General features: G+C 43.2%; 1 protein-coding gene across 1 annotated transcript in view; it reads left to right on the top strand.

The window, feature by feature from the left end:
- The window catches only part of kpna3 (karyopherin alpha 3 (importin alpha 4)), a 287088-nt gene that overhangs the window by 89867 nt on the left and 181922 nt on the right, over positions 1 to 15299 (top strand). The window contains 2 exon segments of the mRNA XM_028790479.2: positions 9499 to 9528; positions 9611 to 9663. Coding sequence (XP_028646312.1) covers positions 9499 to 9528; positions 9611 to 9663 — 83 coding nt within the window.

Raw genomic sequence — 15299 nt, 5'->3', positions numbered from 1 at the left:
GTTGAAATAAAAAGATTGGTGTGTTATTGTAGGCAGCCTGTTTAGCAAAGTGATCAGCCAGGTCATTTCCTTTGCTGACAGGATCTTGTTTCCCAGTGTGGGCCTGGCATTTAACTATTGCCAGTCTTGATGGTTTTATTATAGCTTCAAGGAGGGATTCGACTAATTTCTGATGTTGGATGGGCTTACCAGTACTGGTTTTAATCCCCTTAATTTCCACAATGCTCCGTGATCATGGCAGACTCCAAAAGCATACCTGGAATCTGTATAAATGGTTACTGCTTTCCCTTCTGACAGCTGACAGGCTCGGGCAAGAGCAATTAATTCAGCTGCCTGCGCGCTTAAACTTGACGAAATTTGATTTGCTTCCAGCAGGTGGTCACCTTTGACCACTGCATAGCTGGTTGAGGGTGTTCCATTATCCAATCGCAAGGAACATCCATCTACGTAGAGTACTTCTCCTGTTTCTAGTGGAGTTTCCTGCAGGTCTGGTCTGGGTTTTATGACCTTAGTTATTTCTGTCATGACAGTTGTGTGGGCTCCCCTTCTTCAGTTGGAAGAAGAGTGGCTGGATTTAGAGTGGAGCATCTTTCAATTGTGACATTTGACAGAGTACGTTTTGATAGTGTATTTCCCTAGCAGTAGTGAGATGTGAAGTTTTGGCCTGTACTAAAATGGAGTGTACGGCGTGAGGCACCTTTACTGTTAGGGGGCTCATGAGCACTATATCTGTACTGGCTAGTACGGCTTCTGTTGTGGCTGCTACTGCTCTGAGACAGGTTGGAAGTCCCTTAGCCACTGGATCCAATTTTTTTTGAAAAATAGGCTATTGGCCTTTGTTTTTCTCCATGGAGCTGTGTTAGTACTGCATTCATATATCCCCCCTTCTCGTCCACGAACAAAGTGAATGGACGAGAATAGTCAGGGAGCCCTACGCTGGCGCAGAGAGTAGTGCACTTTTTAAATCACATAGAGCCTTCTCAGCCTGCTCATTCCACTGTATGCGCCAGAAAGAGGAAGTTCTGCAGTGTTAGCTAGATTTTGTAAAGGCTGTGCTCTTTCAGAAAAATTTAAAATCCATTGTCGACAGTAACCTAAAATGCCCAATACAGGACATAACCTGTTGTTTTGTGACCGGTCTGGGCAGGTTTTGGATAGTGGTTATGCTGTCTTTTGACAGAGCTCTGGTACCACAAGTGATGTCATGCCCCAAATATTTGACAGTGGTTTGAACTAACTGCAGCTTGGCCTTGGAGACCTTGTGCCCATTTTCTGCAAGATACTTGAGCAATAATTCTGTATCTTGTGTGCATGCTTTCTCTGTTTCGCTACAGAGTAATAAATCGTCGACGTACTGTATCAATACACTTCTCTGTCAGGCCAGAAACCTTCCAGTTTTGAGCAAGCGCTTGGCCGTATACACAAGGAGCCTCTGTATAACCTTGTGGCATAACGGTCCATGTCCAACGGCGGTTTTGAAAAGTAAAAGCAAACCAAAACTGAGAATCAGGATGTACAGGAATAGAAAAGAAAGCATTTGCTAAGTCAATAACTGAGAAATAACGTGCAGATGGAGGGATTGTAGACAGAATAGTGGAAGGATTAGGCACGATCGGTGCTCTAGGAAAGATAGCAGAATTGACTTGTCTGAGGTCTTGGACAAAGCGCCAAGAGCCATCAGCTTTCTTTACTGGCAAGATAGGAGAGTTTTCAGGAGAATATTAAATAGGATTTATAGCCCCCCTTTCAACAAGATCTTATATGTACAGCAGCAATTCAGAGTTCAACCTCGGGAGAGAGTGGATATTGCGCACGGTGAGGACGGAAGGAGGATTTTGGAAAGATTTACTACAGGTTCACAATTTGCTATTCTGCCAAAATCATTTTTTCCCTTGAGACCACAGTGTATCAGGAATCGAAGAGAGCCATGGAAAGCTATCAGTTTGCAATGAGCATAAAGAGAGAGACGGGTGACACTGGGGAAGCAACAACTGGCAGATTAATCTGAATTAATACTTTATGGATGGTCTGAGGTGTGAAAAATATCTGCGCAACATACAGTCAATCAGTTCTATTTAGACATTTTTCGACCCAGTCCCCAATTTCAACCCAGCGAAACGGTGTTAGATTTAGCTAGAGAGACATGGGGCAATGAACCACCTAGATAGAAGATAGTTTGTGAATATGTGAGGTGAACCGAAGCAGCAGCTTTAGTAGATGAAACAAAAATACATGGAATGTGCAAAATTTTCAGGGCATGTGCGGAGGAAAGAAAAGATTCTAACCAAGGAGTGTCTACTTCAGCGGGGAAATATTGGGCAGTACAATGCAGGGTGTCCGGGACTTGTAAGTGGGGAAATAGGCATGAGGGGAAAGAATGAAGGGCTTTCAAGAGGAGGGTGTGCGGGGAGATGTCAAGGGTCCATGCAGCAAAAGAGGGCTTGGGGTGTGTAGTTTGGCATAGGAGCTTAGGAGTGGAGCAGTAAAATCCTTGTTCAGTTAAAGAAATTGAGACTGATAATATAGTCTTAAGATTCCTTCCCAGCAAGTTCACAGGGCACAAATGATTTAACAGGAAGCGATGAGTCAATGATGAGCTGTCAGTGCTGAGCTGCACTTGTAGAGGTTTTGAGACCAGCAAAGTATGAGGCTGTCCCGAGGCAGTAAGCACCTGTACTGTATCTTTCGAGGCAGGGACCTCCTACAGCGACAAAGTGGAGCGCGTGGCTCCTGTGTCCACAAGAAAGACAGTTTCTTTGCCGTTTACTATTAAAGTCAATAAAGGATCAGTATCAGCATGACGAGTAAGCAAAGGAAACTGGAAAAAGTGGCTGGGGGTCCCTGCTAATTCCTAGGACCAAGGAATGTCATTGGGCTCAGGGAGAGGGGGTGGCGGAGGGCGCTTGTGTGGGTAGTTGCGTCTGAAATGTCCAAGTTCACCGCAGCCGTAACAGGCATATGACGCTGGCGTCTGCTCTGAAGGGTTAGGCATCTGAGCGAAAGGATTATTAGGGTTTGATAATTGGAACCCGCGTCCTCTTCTGTACCCTCACCCTCGACCTCCAAAGAAATTTCTGCATCCTCTCCCCCTAGCCAGGTCAGTTCCACCAGTATAGTAATTTATTTGTGCAGCCCAAAAGTTTGGTCTGTGTGTCTGACTCTTTTTAATTTAGTCTGTCTCTCAGCATGCTCTGCATGACGCTTGACTTCCTCGAACGTAGCGCTCTCCCAGCCTATGCAGGACATGCGAACTATGATTTGATTGTCACTTCTCAGTCCCGAGACAAAAGGAGGAACTGCAGCACGAGTTCTATCGTTTGCATTGTCTAGCCCAGAGTGATTAGCCATCAGATCTTGTAACCGGTGAGCCCATTCATCCAATGTCTCATCTTTTTTCTGCTTAGCGGCTGAAATTAGTGGCCAGTCTGTGCCCTTTTTATATTTTTCTGCCAGGGGCTCCTTTCAAAGGCTCCCACTGGCCGAGGAAAGGACCTTCATTCCCGGGGCCTCGGGGAAGAGCTTCATTCCAACGCCAAGGGGCACCGTTATGATCACCGTGATTTACAGTTGCCCATGTGGTGCCCAGCTTTCGGCGGAGCACCTGTGTCCACTTTGCAGCATTTGGTTTATACATGTCATCCAGCTGCTGTAACTGCTCCACAAATTTCAGTCCACCGACCGCTTTGGGGTCGGCAGTTCAGACACCACATCTTTTAATTCTTGAATGTCCCAATTTCGAGTGAATCATTACAGTAGTGGGATTATTATTGCCTGGGGGTTGTGCGGGATCATGTCGGGGGTTGGGGACTTCAATGAGGGGGCAAGAGAATGTCGAGCCAGAAGGCTTAGGGGAGCCGAAGGGGGAAGTAAAACCGCCATAGGTTTAGAGTGGAGGGTCTGACTTCTCGTGAGCTGGGAGACAGATGACTCTTCTGGTTTCTGCCATTGCAACCCAGTAGCACCTTGTGAATGATCTGAATTATCTTCCTCAGGGTCAATATGTGAGGACGGGTCATAATGATATTGTTCATCGTAAAAACCTGCTCCAGACGGTACGTCTGTTAACAGGGGTGCAGTTGGAGGAGGGGGTGCAGGAGGTGGAGGCGGGGGGAGTTTGGTAAGGAGGGGGTGGACAGATTACGGGTATAGGGGGTCTTTCTTTTCGGTCTTCTTTCTTTTACTTTCAGGCTTGGGCTCTGTCTCTACCTTCGTTTCCTGCAACGCTAGCAATAACTCTTCCTTTTCTTTTCGTGTTTTGACCTCAGCAGCCAGCAGCTCGTTATGCTTCTGCTGCCGCTTGCAAAGTCCTATCCTTTATCACCAATTCCCATCTATCAAACATGTCCATTCGATACGGACCTTTGTTACAACATCTCGTACATTCCTACATACTATTTTCCTTATTTCTTGTATTTCTGATATGTCTACAGTCCCGTCTAACAGGCCATCTGCCACGCTGTGTCTATTCCATTTTTTACATGCTTTCTTAAAGTCTAATCCGGTTTTCTTTTCTATTAATTTTCTAGGTGAACCCCCTTTCGGACCCGATTGAAAGCTCGTGTCCGAGACACTTTCCAAAAATAATCCTTCTAACAGAGACTTTTGATTTCCCAAGGGAGTCTCTTTGACCGGTTTACTATTTTGCTTTCCCATAATGAATGGCACTTGACCACAGTAGAACAATTCAGCCCCCGCGGCGTTCTGCTCCCAGTCCTGTCCCACTCCCGGATTAGTACTCAAGTGGTTTTGTGTCCGTTGTTTAGCAGAATCGTACAACAATATTCATGTGGAGTCCGGAATACAAGGTGCGCTCAACACCAATTCCTTCGTCAGACGCCTCCTATGTGTCAAACTGCTTGTGTATGTCTCCACCACAGAGCAACCCGTAGAAGCAGGATTATGACCAGACGTTAGGAACAGAAAACTCGTCCACCCACACAGTGTTTTTCAAAGACACTCAATTCATATACTATTCTTTTCTTACTCACATTCCCCTATTTAATAGGAGTGTGCCACTCACCCCTTTCTATTCCACTTCACAGGGAGTAACTTACTAACGTACTTGTAGTATCTTACACTGTCCCCCGAGGGACCCAAGTATTATTCTCTATTTTCCAGTTTTACCATCCACTATGTTAGTGATACAGTATGTATTCTCCTTAAACTTTATTTTTCTTAACTTCCCGTAAACCGGTCAAATCCCTGAGCTACTTCATTCACTCAATCAGACTTCCCTCGGTCTACTCACCAAGAAGTTAGTGACCTGCTAGGGGAAATCCCAGTTGGTTCGACCCTCGTATTCGGTCAGAGGAGGCCAGGGACTTCTCACGCAGGACACGCCCGAGGCAGGCCAGTCCTAAGTTTTGCCGGAGCTGGTCCTCCCGATCCGGCCGGAATCGGTCCTGTTACCGGTCCTCTGGACGATCCTGCTCGAGGAGTCACCTGCCCGTCTCTGCCCCACGTCTGGACGCCAGAAAATGTGGACGAAGTGTCGAGACAACAGCAGGCAAGACCAATTTTGAACAAACAGAAATCTTTTTATTTCTTTTTCTTCTTAGGAAAGCAGAGGTCTGTTACAGAGCCTGTCAGCTTGCAAAAGACCCAAAAAGGTGTGGGGGTGAGCAGTATTTTTATAATAGAGATCTTCAAAGAAACAGTAAAAAAAATAAGCTCAGTTTCATCCAAAGGTCACAGAACATTCTTACACAATTTGTTGATTACAACGGTAAGCAGAAATTCTAATCTTTTCTTATATTTTTAATTAAGCTTATCAGAAAACTTCTCATTCGTTTGGCATCTTAATTGGACGATAACCAGACACTGCTGAGACAAGCCGGGAAGTAGCCAAGAGCTGCATTCCACGCTAGCAGCCCTTACTCTAAATAAGCACGCTTATTTTATCTGTTATAACATTACCTAGCCACACAGAGAACATGCAGATTTTCATACAGAAGCTAGCAATAAATTTTAAATTCCATTCCACACTTTTTTAAACATTTCACTTAACACCAGAATTACCAAAGCCTACGGAAAAAACTTGTAAATCCGGCCCACCTTAAATCCCTTGCACCTCTCCGTCGGTTATCTTTTGTCCTGTAAATGTGCCATTAAAGATGAGCAGCAAGCAGACTGCTATCCCCCCGCCCCACCACCACCACCGTAGAATGTGCACAAAGTTCTCCCCAGTTCATGCCTTGATTATCTGGGAATGAAGTGCAGGAGTTTTAGAGTGGAAATAATAGATTGTTATTTAGAACACATGCATTTCATGTGTGTTCCGTTTCTACAATAATTTGTGTAAACACATTGTTAATAACAGAAAAATATTTTTCATATTTTAGTAATAAATCTCAAAATGTAGGCATAAACTATCAAATAAAACACTTTCACAAAAGGTTCAGGACGATACGACTGCTTCTGTGGCATAGCGGTAAGAATTGCTGACTTGTAATCAAGAGTCCCCAGTTCAATCCTGACTGCCTCGTATATTACTGTTTTGAGTAGTGAGCTTCTCTTATTGTTAATATTATACAATAAACACATACATTTTGGTTGGTTACCCCCACCCAGGGATCTGATGCTGTTATTTTTTATCTGAAACTGGGAATAACTGTAGATGTGGTGTTTGGAGTCAATGGAACTGGACATTCTCTGATCTGGATGGATCAGGAAAAGCTGACACACACAAACACCGGTGAATCTGCCGCCTTCGTATCTCAGTCACTTGATTTTTTTTTTTTTATTCAGTTTTGAGTGTTCCTGCTCACACTGAATTAGTATGCACCTGTATGCATGATGTCAAAGCCTCACTGACAAAGAAAAAAAAAAACAGGGACAGGATAATTATTCATTTTATGACCTGTACAGTTCATTTCAGAAAACATTGTGGCACGGATGCAACATTATTCATATTTATTCATATTCATTCGCATAACATCTTGCGGTTGTAATTAGTGACCGCGTGACTTTTTTTTTTCCCCTCCCGTGATCTTGCCAGTCCCCACATGTTGCTGTATGGTGGTGTTTCTTTTGTACTCCAGGACATGCAGAGGAAAATAGTACAGAGAGGTCAGTTCAGCGCTATATGCAATTATCAGATTCAAATGTTAACAGTTCACACACAGACACGCAAGGACCGTCCTTCCTACATTTACGACATATGTACCTGTTGCAGTGTAAACACTTCTCTCAGTGCTTTGGTTCCTATTACAGTACACACCTGAAAGAAAGAGACAATATATGTGACATTTTGACGAAATCATTTTATGACCTGAATAGTACCAATCAGAAAACATCATTGCACTAATGCAATATTATTTGAAAATGAACAGCGTCAGATCGAGGTGTGAATTTACGCTGTTACTTAGTCAGATCTGGAGGGATGGTGGGTGGGTAGAGCGTGATCGTGATTGAGAGAATAAAATTGAAAAAAAGCTAACTTTTACAAGTACCATAAATTTATACCCAATGTCCCATATATTTGTCACTTTTTTTTTTTTCCCCTCCTTGCTGAGTTGACGTCACGCACCAGAAGGCGTGAGCTTATTCAGTGCGAGTAGGAACACGCATGTGGCCAGTTTTATGTATGCTATAACAAGTTTGGCCTGGCAGCGATCAACGTACATGTACTGTACAAGGCATGTATGGGGTCCACTGAGAAAAGAAGAGTGCTCATGGCTCACCTTGCAGAGGAACTTTGTTGTCGCATCTTACTAGAAAAGGCAATTGAAAAAGAAAAGGAGGATGCAACATCGACAAGCTTCTGTTCCAAGACAGCTGCTTTCCCCAGGAAAGTAAACTGAGTTAGTGTTAGGTGCCCTTTCAATGTAATAGGAACCAAAGTATAGAGAGAAGTTTGTACATTGTAACAGGTACACATGTCGTAAATGTAGGAAGGACGCTCCTTGCGTGTGTGTGAACTATTAACATTTGAATCTGATGATTGCATATAGAGCTGAACTGACCTCTCTGTACTATTCTTTTCTCTGCATGTCCTGGAGTACAAAAGAAACACCACCATACAGACTGTTGTACTGTCCTTGAACCTTTCGTGAAAGTGTTTATTTGATCTTTGGACTTCAGGCTTCACACGTTATACAGGTTATGCCTACATTTTGTCATTTATTACTAAAATATGAAAAAAAATTCTGTTTTAACAATGTTGTTTACACAGATTATTGTAGAAATGGAACACACATGAAATGCATGTGTTCCAAGTAACAATCTATTATTTCCACTCTAAAACTCTAGCACTTCACTCCCAGATAATCAAGGCATGAGCTGGGAGAACTTTGTGCAGTGGTGGGGGGATGGAATAGCAGGCTGCTTGCTGCTTGTCTTTATCGGCACATTTACAGGACAAAAGATGCTGACGGAGAAGTGCGAATGGATTTAAGGTGGGCCGGATTTACGAGTTTTATCGTAGGCTTTGGTAATTCTAGTGTTAACTAACATTTTCACTGTCTGATTCCAATTTAGTTTATCATTTACAATTTTTAACGCTAAGCTCCTGTATAACCAGCAATGTAGAAGATCTATACTAAAGCAGTATTTTTATGATTAAACTGAAGACCACAGGTATTTAACAGTTTAAAAAAAAATGTATTTGGTATTAACAGAATGAAATACTATAAGCTTGTTTATTGACTATCAATTTATTGGGGTAAGTGATGCTTTGTTCTTTTCCTGGTCAGCTTTTTCTACATATGTGGAAGGATCTTATGCAAACTTTTCTTTCTTTGTTCAGGAGCTCTTCTTCACCTTGGTTGTGGGCGGTACTACATTTGTCTCTGAGGTTTTTGTATAAAGTGTCCTCAGTTGCTGTTGATTAGCAAATGCAGGTCTTCACTAGTAAAGTGTAATAATGTTGACCGAGCTCTTTCTATGTCACACTTTTACAGCTGTCTTCATTATTGACATAGATTGCCTCATGGAGGTTGCCCTTCAAATTGGGTAGCTGGTAGGGTCACACAGGGCTGTGTCTAGTGAGTTCTATGTGTGTGGCACCTCTTCTAATCTACAGATTTGTCAAAGATATCTTTGGTGGTTATAGCTGCCAGACAAAAATGACAAAGCAAAAATGTTGGAATGCTGCAAATGGTGATGTTTCCTTTCAGCAGTTAACATTTTGGGCTCCTAAGTTTACATGGTCACTCTAATTGTCCATTACATTTTCTTCAACAATGGTAACATTTTCTTCTGTTATTGATGACAGACACTGATTAGACTTTGGATCATATTCTCAGTGACATCTTCCCACTGCAGAATTCTGTTGCCCATCTCTTAACTTTAAAAGGGTTTATGCTCCTGGTACACAGTGACAGAGAAAGAATGTGCCCTTTAATTCAAAGACAGCAGAATTCTTGAACCACCCGTATTGATTCGGTTCAAAAACAAGTAACTAAGTGCACGTTTTTATTAAAAAAACAAAAAACAATGTTTCTTGAGTGTGTTTTTGTAATATTTACCTTTTTTTTTTTTTTTTTTTTTTTTAAATAGCAAAATGTGACCTTGGATGCAATTTTGCAGGTAAGAATATTTTGAAGATATTTTGCAAACTGTATTTTTGTTTGCCTTTTTTAACTTTGATTTATTTATCTTTCCTTTTAAGAATGCCACAAGTGATAACCCTGTGATTCAACTGAGTGCTGTTCAGGCTGCGAGGTAAGAAACAGTATTGCAATGTTTTTTTTTCATGCTAGATTCCTAGAAGATCATTTTTACTTAGCATTCAGTTACATTCACTGTATTGTATCCTGGGCTCTCGACGTTGCTGTCGAGGGCCCTCCTGAGGGAATTTAGAATAGAAGACGCCATTGCAGGAATTCCAGCGCTGGGACCAAGCGCAGATGCTTCTGCTGTGACCAGACCTCTTGCTAGGGAATTTCACCTCTCCCCTGCTCATTCCATAGAAGTCGACATTGGCTGAGGTGTGTTGCTCCCAGCTCCCCTCTAAGTCTCTGAAGAAAGACTGTTTTAGGGTCTCTGCCAAGTTGGCCGGCTGAGAGATCCCCGCCTTGTTGGACTCGGGTAGTCCCCTCTGAGTGATCCGTCGTGACTAGCTGTGGGAGACTCCATCCTCTGGCACCTAACGAGTGAGCATATGCTACGTTTATGGTGATAAGGACTATAAGAATGTATTCCTTCCTTTGAAGTATAAGGGATGAAACTTTAAAGTCTGGACTGCCATATCCGATTCCTGCCCTTGGCCATTGCTGCTAGAGAAGAGAAATATCCTATTTCCTAGGGTCTTGGCCAACTTCATAGCGTTGGTGATGACTCTCCCAGGAGCTTTGGAGGGAGGGGAGGGTCTAGTGGCTAACAGAGTTGACCTGGGTACCGGATTGGAAATTGAACCTGATCTATCCAGTGAGGGAGACTTCTGATTTTCTTGAGCAGCTGCCTGGCTCTTCTTCGGAAGCAGCGGCTGCCCCGGCCCCCTAAACGCAGGTTAACGAGCAGACAGATTTTACGCGCTTTCACCGAGCCAACAGCTCCTTGGAGTTTCCATTTAACCAAGGTAATGCTGCCAGTGTCTCCTGTTACGCGGATCGTAAGACCCCTGTTTTCAGAACTCCACACTTTTTTGTTTAAAGTGGTATCCTTTATCGGGTGATCTACGATCATGTTGGGCGCAGTCTGATTTAACAGCTGGTTGTTCCAGCTGAACATATGGAAATAGTATTATCGATGGCTGACACACACATCTTGGACGGTCATCTGGGCACTGAAAAGACTAGGGAGCACATCTCAAAGCGGTTCTATTGGCTGAATATAGGCTGTAACTCTTGCCCTGACTGTCTGCTGGTCTCTGCTCACAGACCTCCTAGGTCTTCTCTTTTGCTAATGCCTATTTTACCCGTTCCCTTTCAGCGGGTTGGATTGGATATTATTGGCCCCCTCCCTAAGAGTAAGAATGGGTATCAATATATTCTCATGTTGGTTGATTACACTACGTGGTATCCTGAAGTGGCTGCTCTCCGAAAAGCCCAACTCCTTGTCTATTGCAAAGGCTCTTTGTGAGATCTTTACCCGTATTGGCATTCCCCGTGAGATTCTGACTGACCAGGGTACGCCCTTTACTTCACGTGTCATGAAACTTGTGTGTGACAGCCATGCCATTAAAATGAGCATCACTGTTTACCATCCACAGACGAATTGCCAGATGGAGTGGTTTAACAGGACTTTAAAGCAGATGATCAGGTGGGTTGCTCATGATGACCTGACATCCTGGGACTCTGTTTTGCCCTTCCTGATGTTTGGGAATCGCCACAGGCTTCCATGGCCTTAAGTTCCTTTTTAGTTGCTGTATGGCAAGTGTCTGCAGGGCGTCTTGAATATTATTCGTGAGGAATGGATGGGTGTGCATTCTAAAGCTAATGGCCTTAGCTTTGCAGACAAGGTTATTTTCCTGCAGGATCAAATTTCTAGGCTTTCTTCTATCGCTGTTGAGCACCAGCGACATAAACAGGATGTCCAAAAACACCATTATAATAAGCGGAGCAAACTTCAAGAATTCAAGCCTGGTGATCATGTCCTGGTTCTGATTCCTTCTGATCCACATGAGTTCCTCACAAGATGGCAGGGTCCTGCTGTCATTGAGAAGTGTATGGGGCTGGTAAATTACAAAGTCAGGATACCTGGCAGATGGAGGCCTGTGCAAGTTTTACATGGTAATCTTTTGAAAGAGTGGCATGATCCATAGGAGGTGTTGGCGTCCATTGCTGCTTTGTCCCAGATGTAGCTATTGGTGATTATTTGACTGACTCGCAGAAAGCTGAGTTGCTGTCTCTGATAAGTCCAAATACTGATGTCTTTTCCGCCATGCTGGGCCTGACTACGATTGCTGAATATAAGGTTGTTATGGAACATGATGTTAAGGTGCAGATGCACCCTTTTGAGATACCCAAGGCAAAACTGAATGTAGTGTGTGATGAAGTCAGACAAATGCTTGAATTGGGTGTTATTCGTGAAAGTAAAATCAAATGGTGTAGTCCGATCATTTTGTTTCCAAAACCCGACTATTTGATTTGGTTCTGTATCGATTTTAGATGCTTAAATAAGGTTTCCAAATTTGATGTGCATCTTATGCCCCGTGTTGATGAGTTATTGGAGAAATGGGGACAGGCATTGTATATCTCTACTCTCGATCTTACGAAAGGGTACTGGTAGGTGCCTTTTGAAGCTTCCAGTTGTGAAGAAACCGGGTTTGCCACCCCTGACTGGCTATATACGAGTTTACTAGGCTCCCTTTTGGTCTGCATGGCGCCCCTCTTACTTTCCAGCATATAATTGATCATATTTTGCATCCCCATTCCAAATATTCTAGGGTGTATCTTGATGTCATTTTCAGTAATGATTGGCACTTGCATTTGGAGCGGCTTCAGGCAGTACTAGACAGCTTGAGACAGGCTGGGTTGATGGTTAACCCTAAGAAATTTAAGTTGGGTATGTCTGAAACTCACTGTTTAGGTTAATCTATGGGCGCGGGTTTGGTTAGGCCTCAGTTAAAGAAGGTGGATCAGGTGCTGGCTTACCCCCAACCGGAAACGCAGGGACATGCCTTCCTTGCTCTTGCTGGTTATTATAGGAGATTCATCCCGAATTTTTCAAATACAGCTGATCTTCTTACTGATCTTACAAAGGGTAGAAAGAACTGCTGCATTGTCTGGTCGGATGATTGTGAAAGGTTCTCAATGATATAAAGTCTGCTTTGTCAACGTACCCAGTTTTGAGAAACCTGGAAATCTCTCAAGAGTTCGTCCTGTAGACTGACACTAATATGTTCAGTGTAGGTGCTGTCCTGTCTCAGTATTTTGATGGTGAGGAACACCCCATTACGTTTTTGAGCAGGAAGCTGCTTGCCAGGGAGCGTAATTACTACAGTAGACTATAGAAAATGAGTGTTTGATGATCAAATGGGCCGGGCTGTGGGAGCACTTCTTTATTATTTGTGGTGGCGTAAGTTTGCCTTGGTGACCGATCACGCTCCCCTTCAATGTCTCTACAGACAGAAGAATGTAAACTCTTGTGTTACGCAGTGGTTCTTGAGCCTGCAGAGGTAGCATAGTTATAGATGCCAAGATTTGCACTGGGTGTGATGAGGATGGATAGGATTATAAATGAGTACATTAGAGGGTCAGCTCAAGTTGGACAGTTGGGAGACAAAGTCAGAGAGGCAAGATTGCATTGGTATGGACATGTGTAGAGGAGAGATGCTGAGTATATTGGGAGAAGGATGTTAAGATTAGAGCTGCCAGGCAAGAGGACAAGAGGAAGGCCTAAGAGGAGGTTTATGGATATGGTGAGAGAGGACATGCAGGTGATGGGTGTAACAGAGCAAGATGCAGAGGACAGAAAGAAATGGAAAAAGATGATCCAGTGTGGCAATCCCTAACAGGAGCAGCCGAAAGAACAAGATCATCCCGTTCCCGTACCTCCGGACTGGAGAATCTGCCACCTCTTCCATCTGATCACCCCAGGGATGTGCTTGTGAAGATGGGCCCTACTCCTTGGAAAACCTGCTGAACTCTCCTGTGCCACTTTTTTACCTAATCTTGACAATATGTATATGTATGTATATACTGTATATGTATATGTATGTGTATATCTTCTTCTTTCGGCTGCATCCGTCGGGGGTTGCCATAGCATATTACAGTTAGGTCCATAAATATTTGACAGAGACAACTTTTTTCTATTTTGGTTCTGTACATTACCACAATGAATTTTAAAATGAAACAACTCAGATGCAGTTGAAGTGCAGACTTTCAGCTTTAATTCAGTGGGGTGAACAAAATGATTGCATAAAAATGTGAGGCAACCTAAAGCATTTTTTTAACACAATCCCTTCATTTCAGGGGTCTCAAAAGTAATTGGACAATTGACTCCAAAGGCTATTTCATGGGGCAGGTGTGGGCAAGTCCATCGTTATGTCATTATCAATTAAGCAGATAAAAGGCCTGGAGTTTGATTTGAGGTGTGGTGTTTGCATGTGGGAAGATTTTGCTGTGAACAGACATGCGGTCAAAGGAGCTCTACATGCAGGTGAAAGAAGCCATCCTTTAAGCTGCGAAAACAGAAAAAAAAACCGTCCAAGAAATTGCTACAATATTACGAGTGGCAAAATCTACAGTTTTGGTACATCCTGAGAATGAAAGCAGGCACTGGTGAACTCGGCAATGTAAAAAGACCTGGACGTCCACGGAAGACAACAGTGGTGGATGATCGCCAGAATCATTTCCATGGTGAGGAGAAACCCCTTCACAACAGCCAACCAAGGTGAACAACACTCCTCCAGGGGGTAGGCGTATCAATATTCAAGTCTACCATAAAGAGAAGACTGCTTGGAAGTAAACACAGAGGGTGCACTGCAAGGTGCAAGCCACACTCAAGCCTCAAGAATAGAAAGGCTAGATTGACTTTGCTAAAGAACATCTAAAAAAGCCAGCACAGTTCTGGAAAAACATTCTTTGGGACAGATGAAACCAAGATCAATCTCTACCAGAATGATGGCAAGGAAAAAAGTATGGAGAAGGCATTCAACAGCTCATTATCCAAAGCATAGCACATCATCTATAAAACATGGTGGAGGCAGTGTGATGGCTTGGGCATGCATGGCTGCCAGTGGCACTGGGATGCTAGTGTTTGTTGATGATGTGACACAGGACAGAAGCAGCCAAATGAATTCTGAGGTGTTCAGAGACATACTGTCTGCTCAAGTGCACTCAAATTGATTGGGCGGTGTTTCATGATACAGATGGACAATGACCCAAAACATACAGCCAAAGCAACCCAGGAGTTTATTAAAGCAAAAAAGTGGAAAATTCTTGAATGGCCAAGTCAGTCACCTGATCTTAACCCAATTGAGCATGCATTTCACTTGTTGAAGACTAAACTTCAGACAGAAAGGCCCACAAACAAACAGCAACTGAAAGACGCTGCAGTAAAGGTCTGGCAGAGCATTAAAAAGGAGGAAACCCAGCATCTGATGATGTCCATGAGTTCAAGACTTCAGGCTGTCATTGCCAGCAAAGGGTTTTCAACCAAGTATTAGAAATGAACATTTTATTTCCAGTTATTTAATTTGTCCAATTACTTTTAAGCCCCTGAAATGGAGGGATTGTGTTAAAAAATGCTTTAGTTGCTTTACATTTTTATGCAATCATTTTGTTCACCCCCACTGAATTAAAGCTGAAAGTCTGCACTTCAACTGCATCGGAGTTGTTTCATTTAAAATTAATTGTGGTAATGTACAGAACCAAAATTAGAAAAAAGTTGTCTCTGTCCAAATATTTATGGAC

This window comes from Erpetoichthys calabaricus, chromosome 4 (assembly GCF_900747795.2).
Source record: "Erpetoichthys calabaricus chromosome 4, fErpCal1.3, whole genome shotgun sequence".
Classification (NCBI taxonomy): Eukaryota; Metazoa; Chordata; class Cladistia; order Polypteriformes; family Polypteridae; genus Erpetoichthys; species Erpetoichthys calabaricus.
Note: the sequence above shows the minus strand (reverse complement) of the source record. Positions and strands in the feature narration are given on the sequence as shown.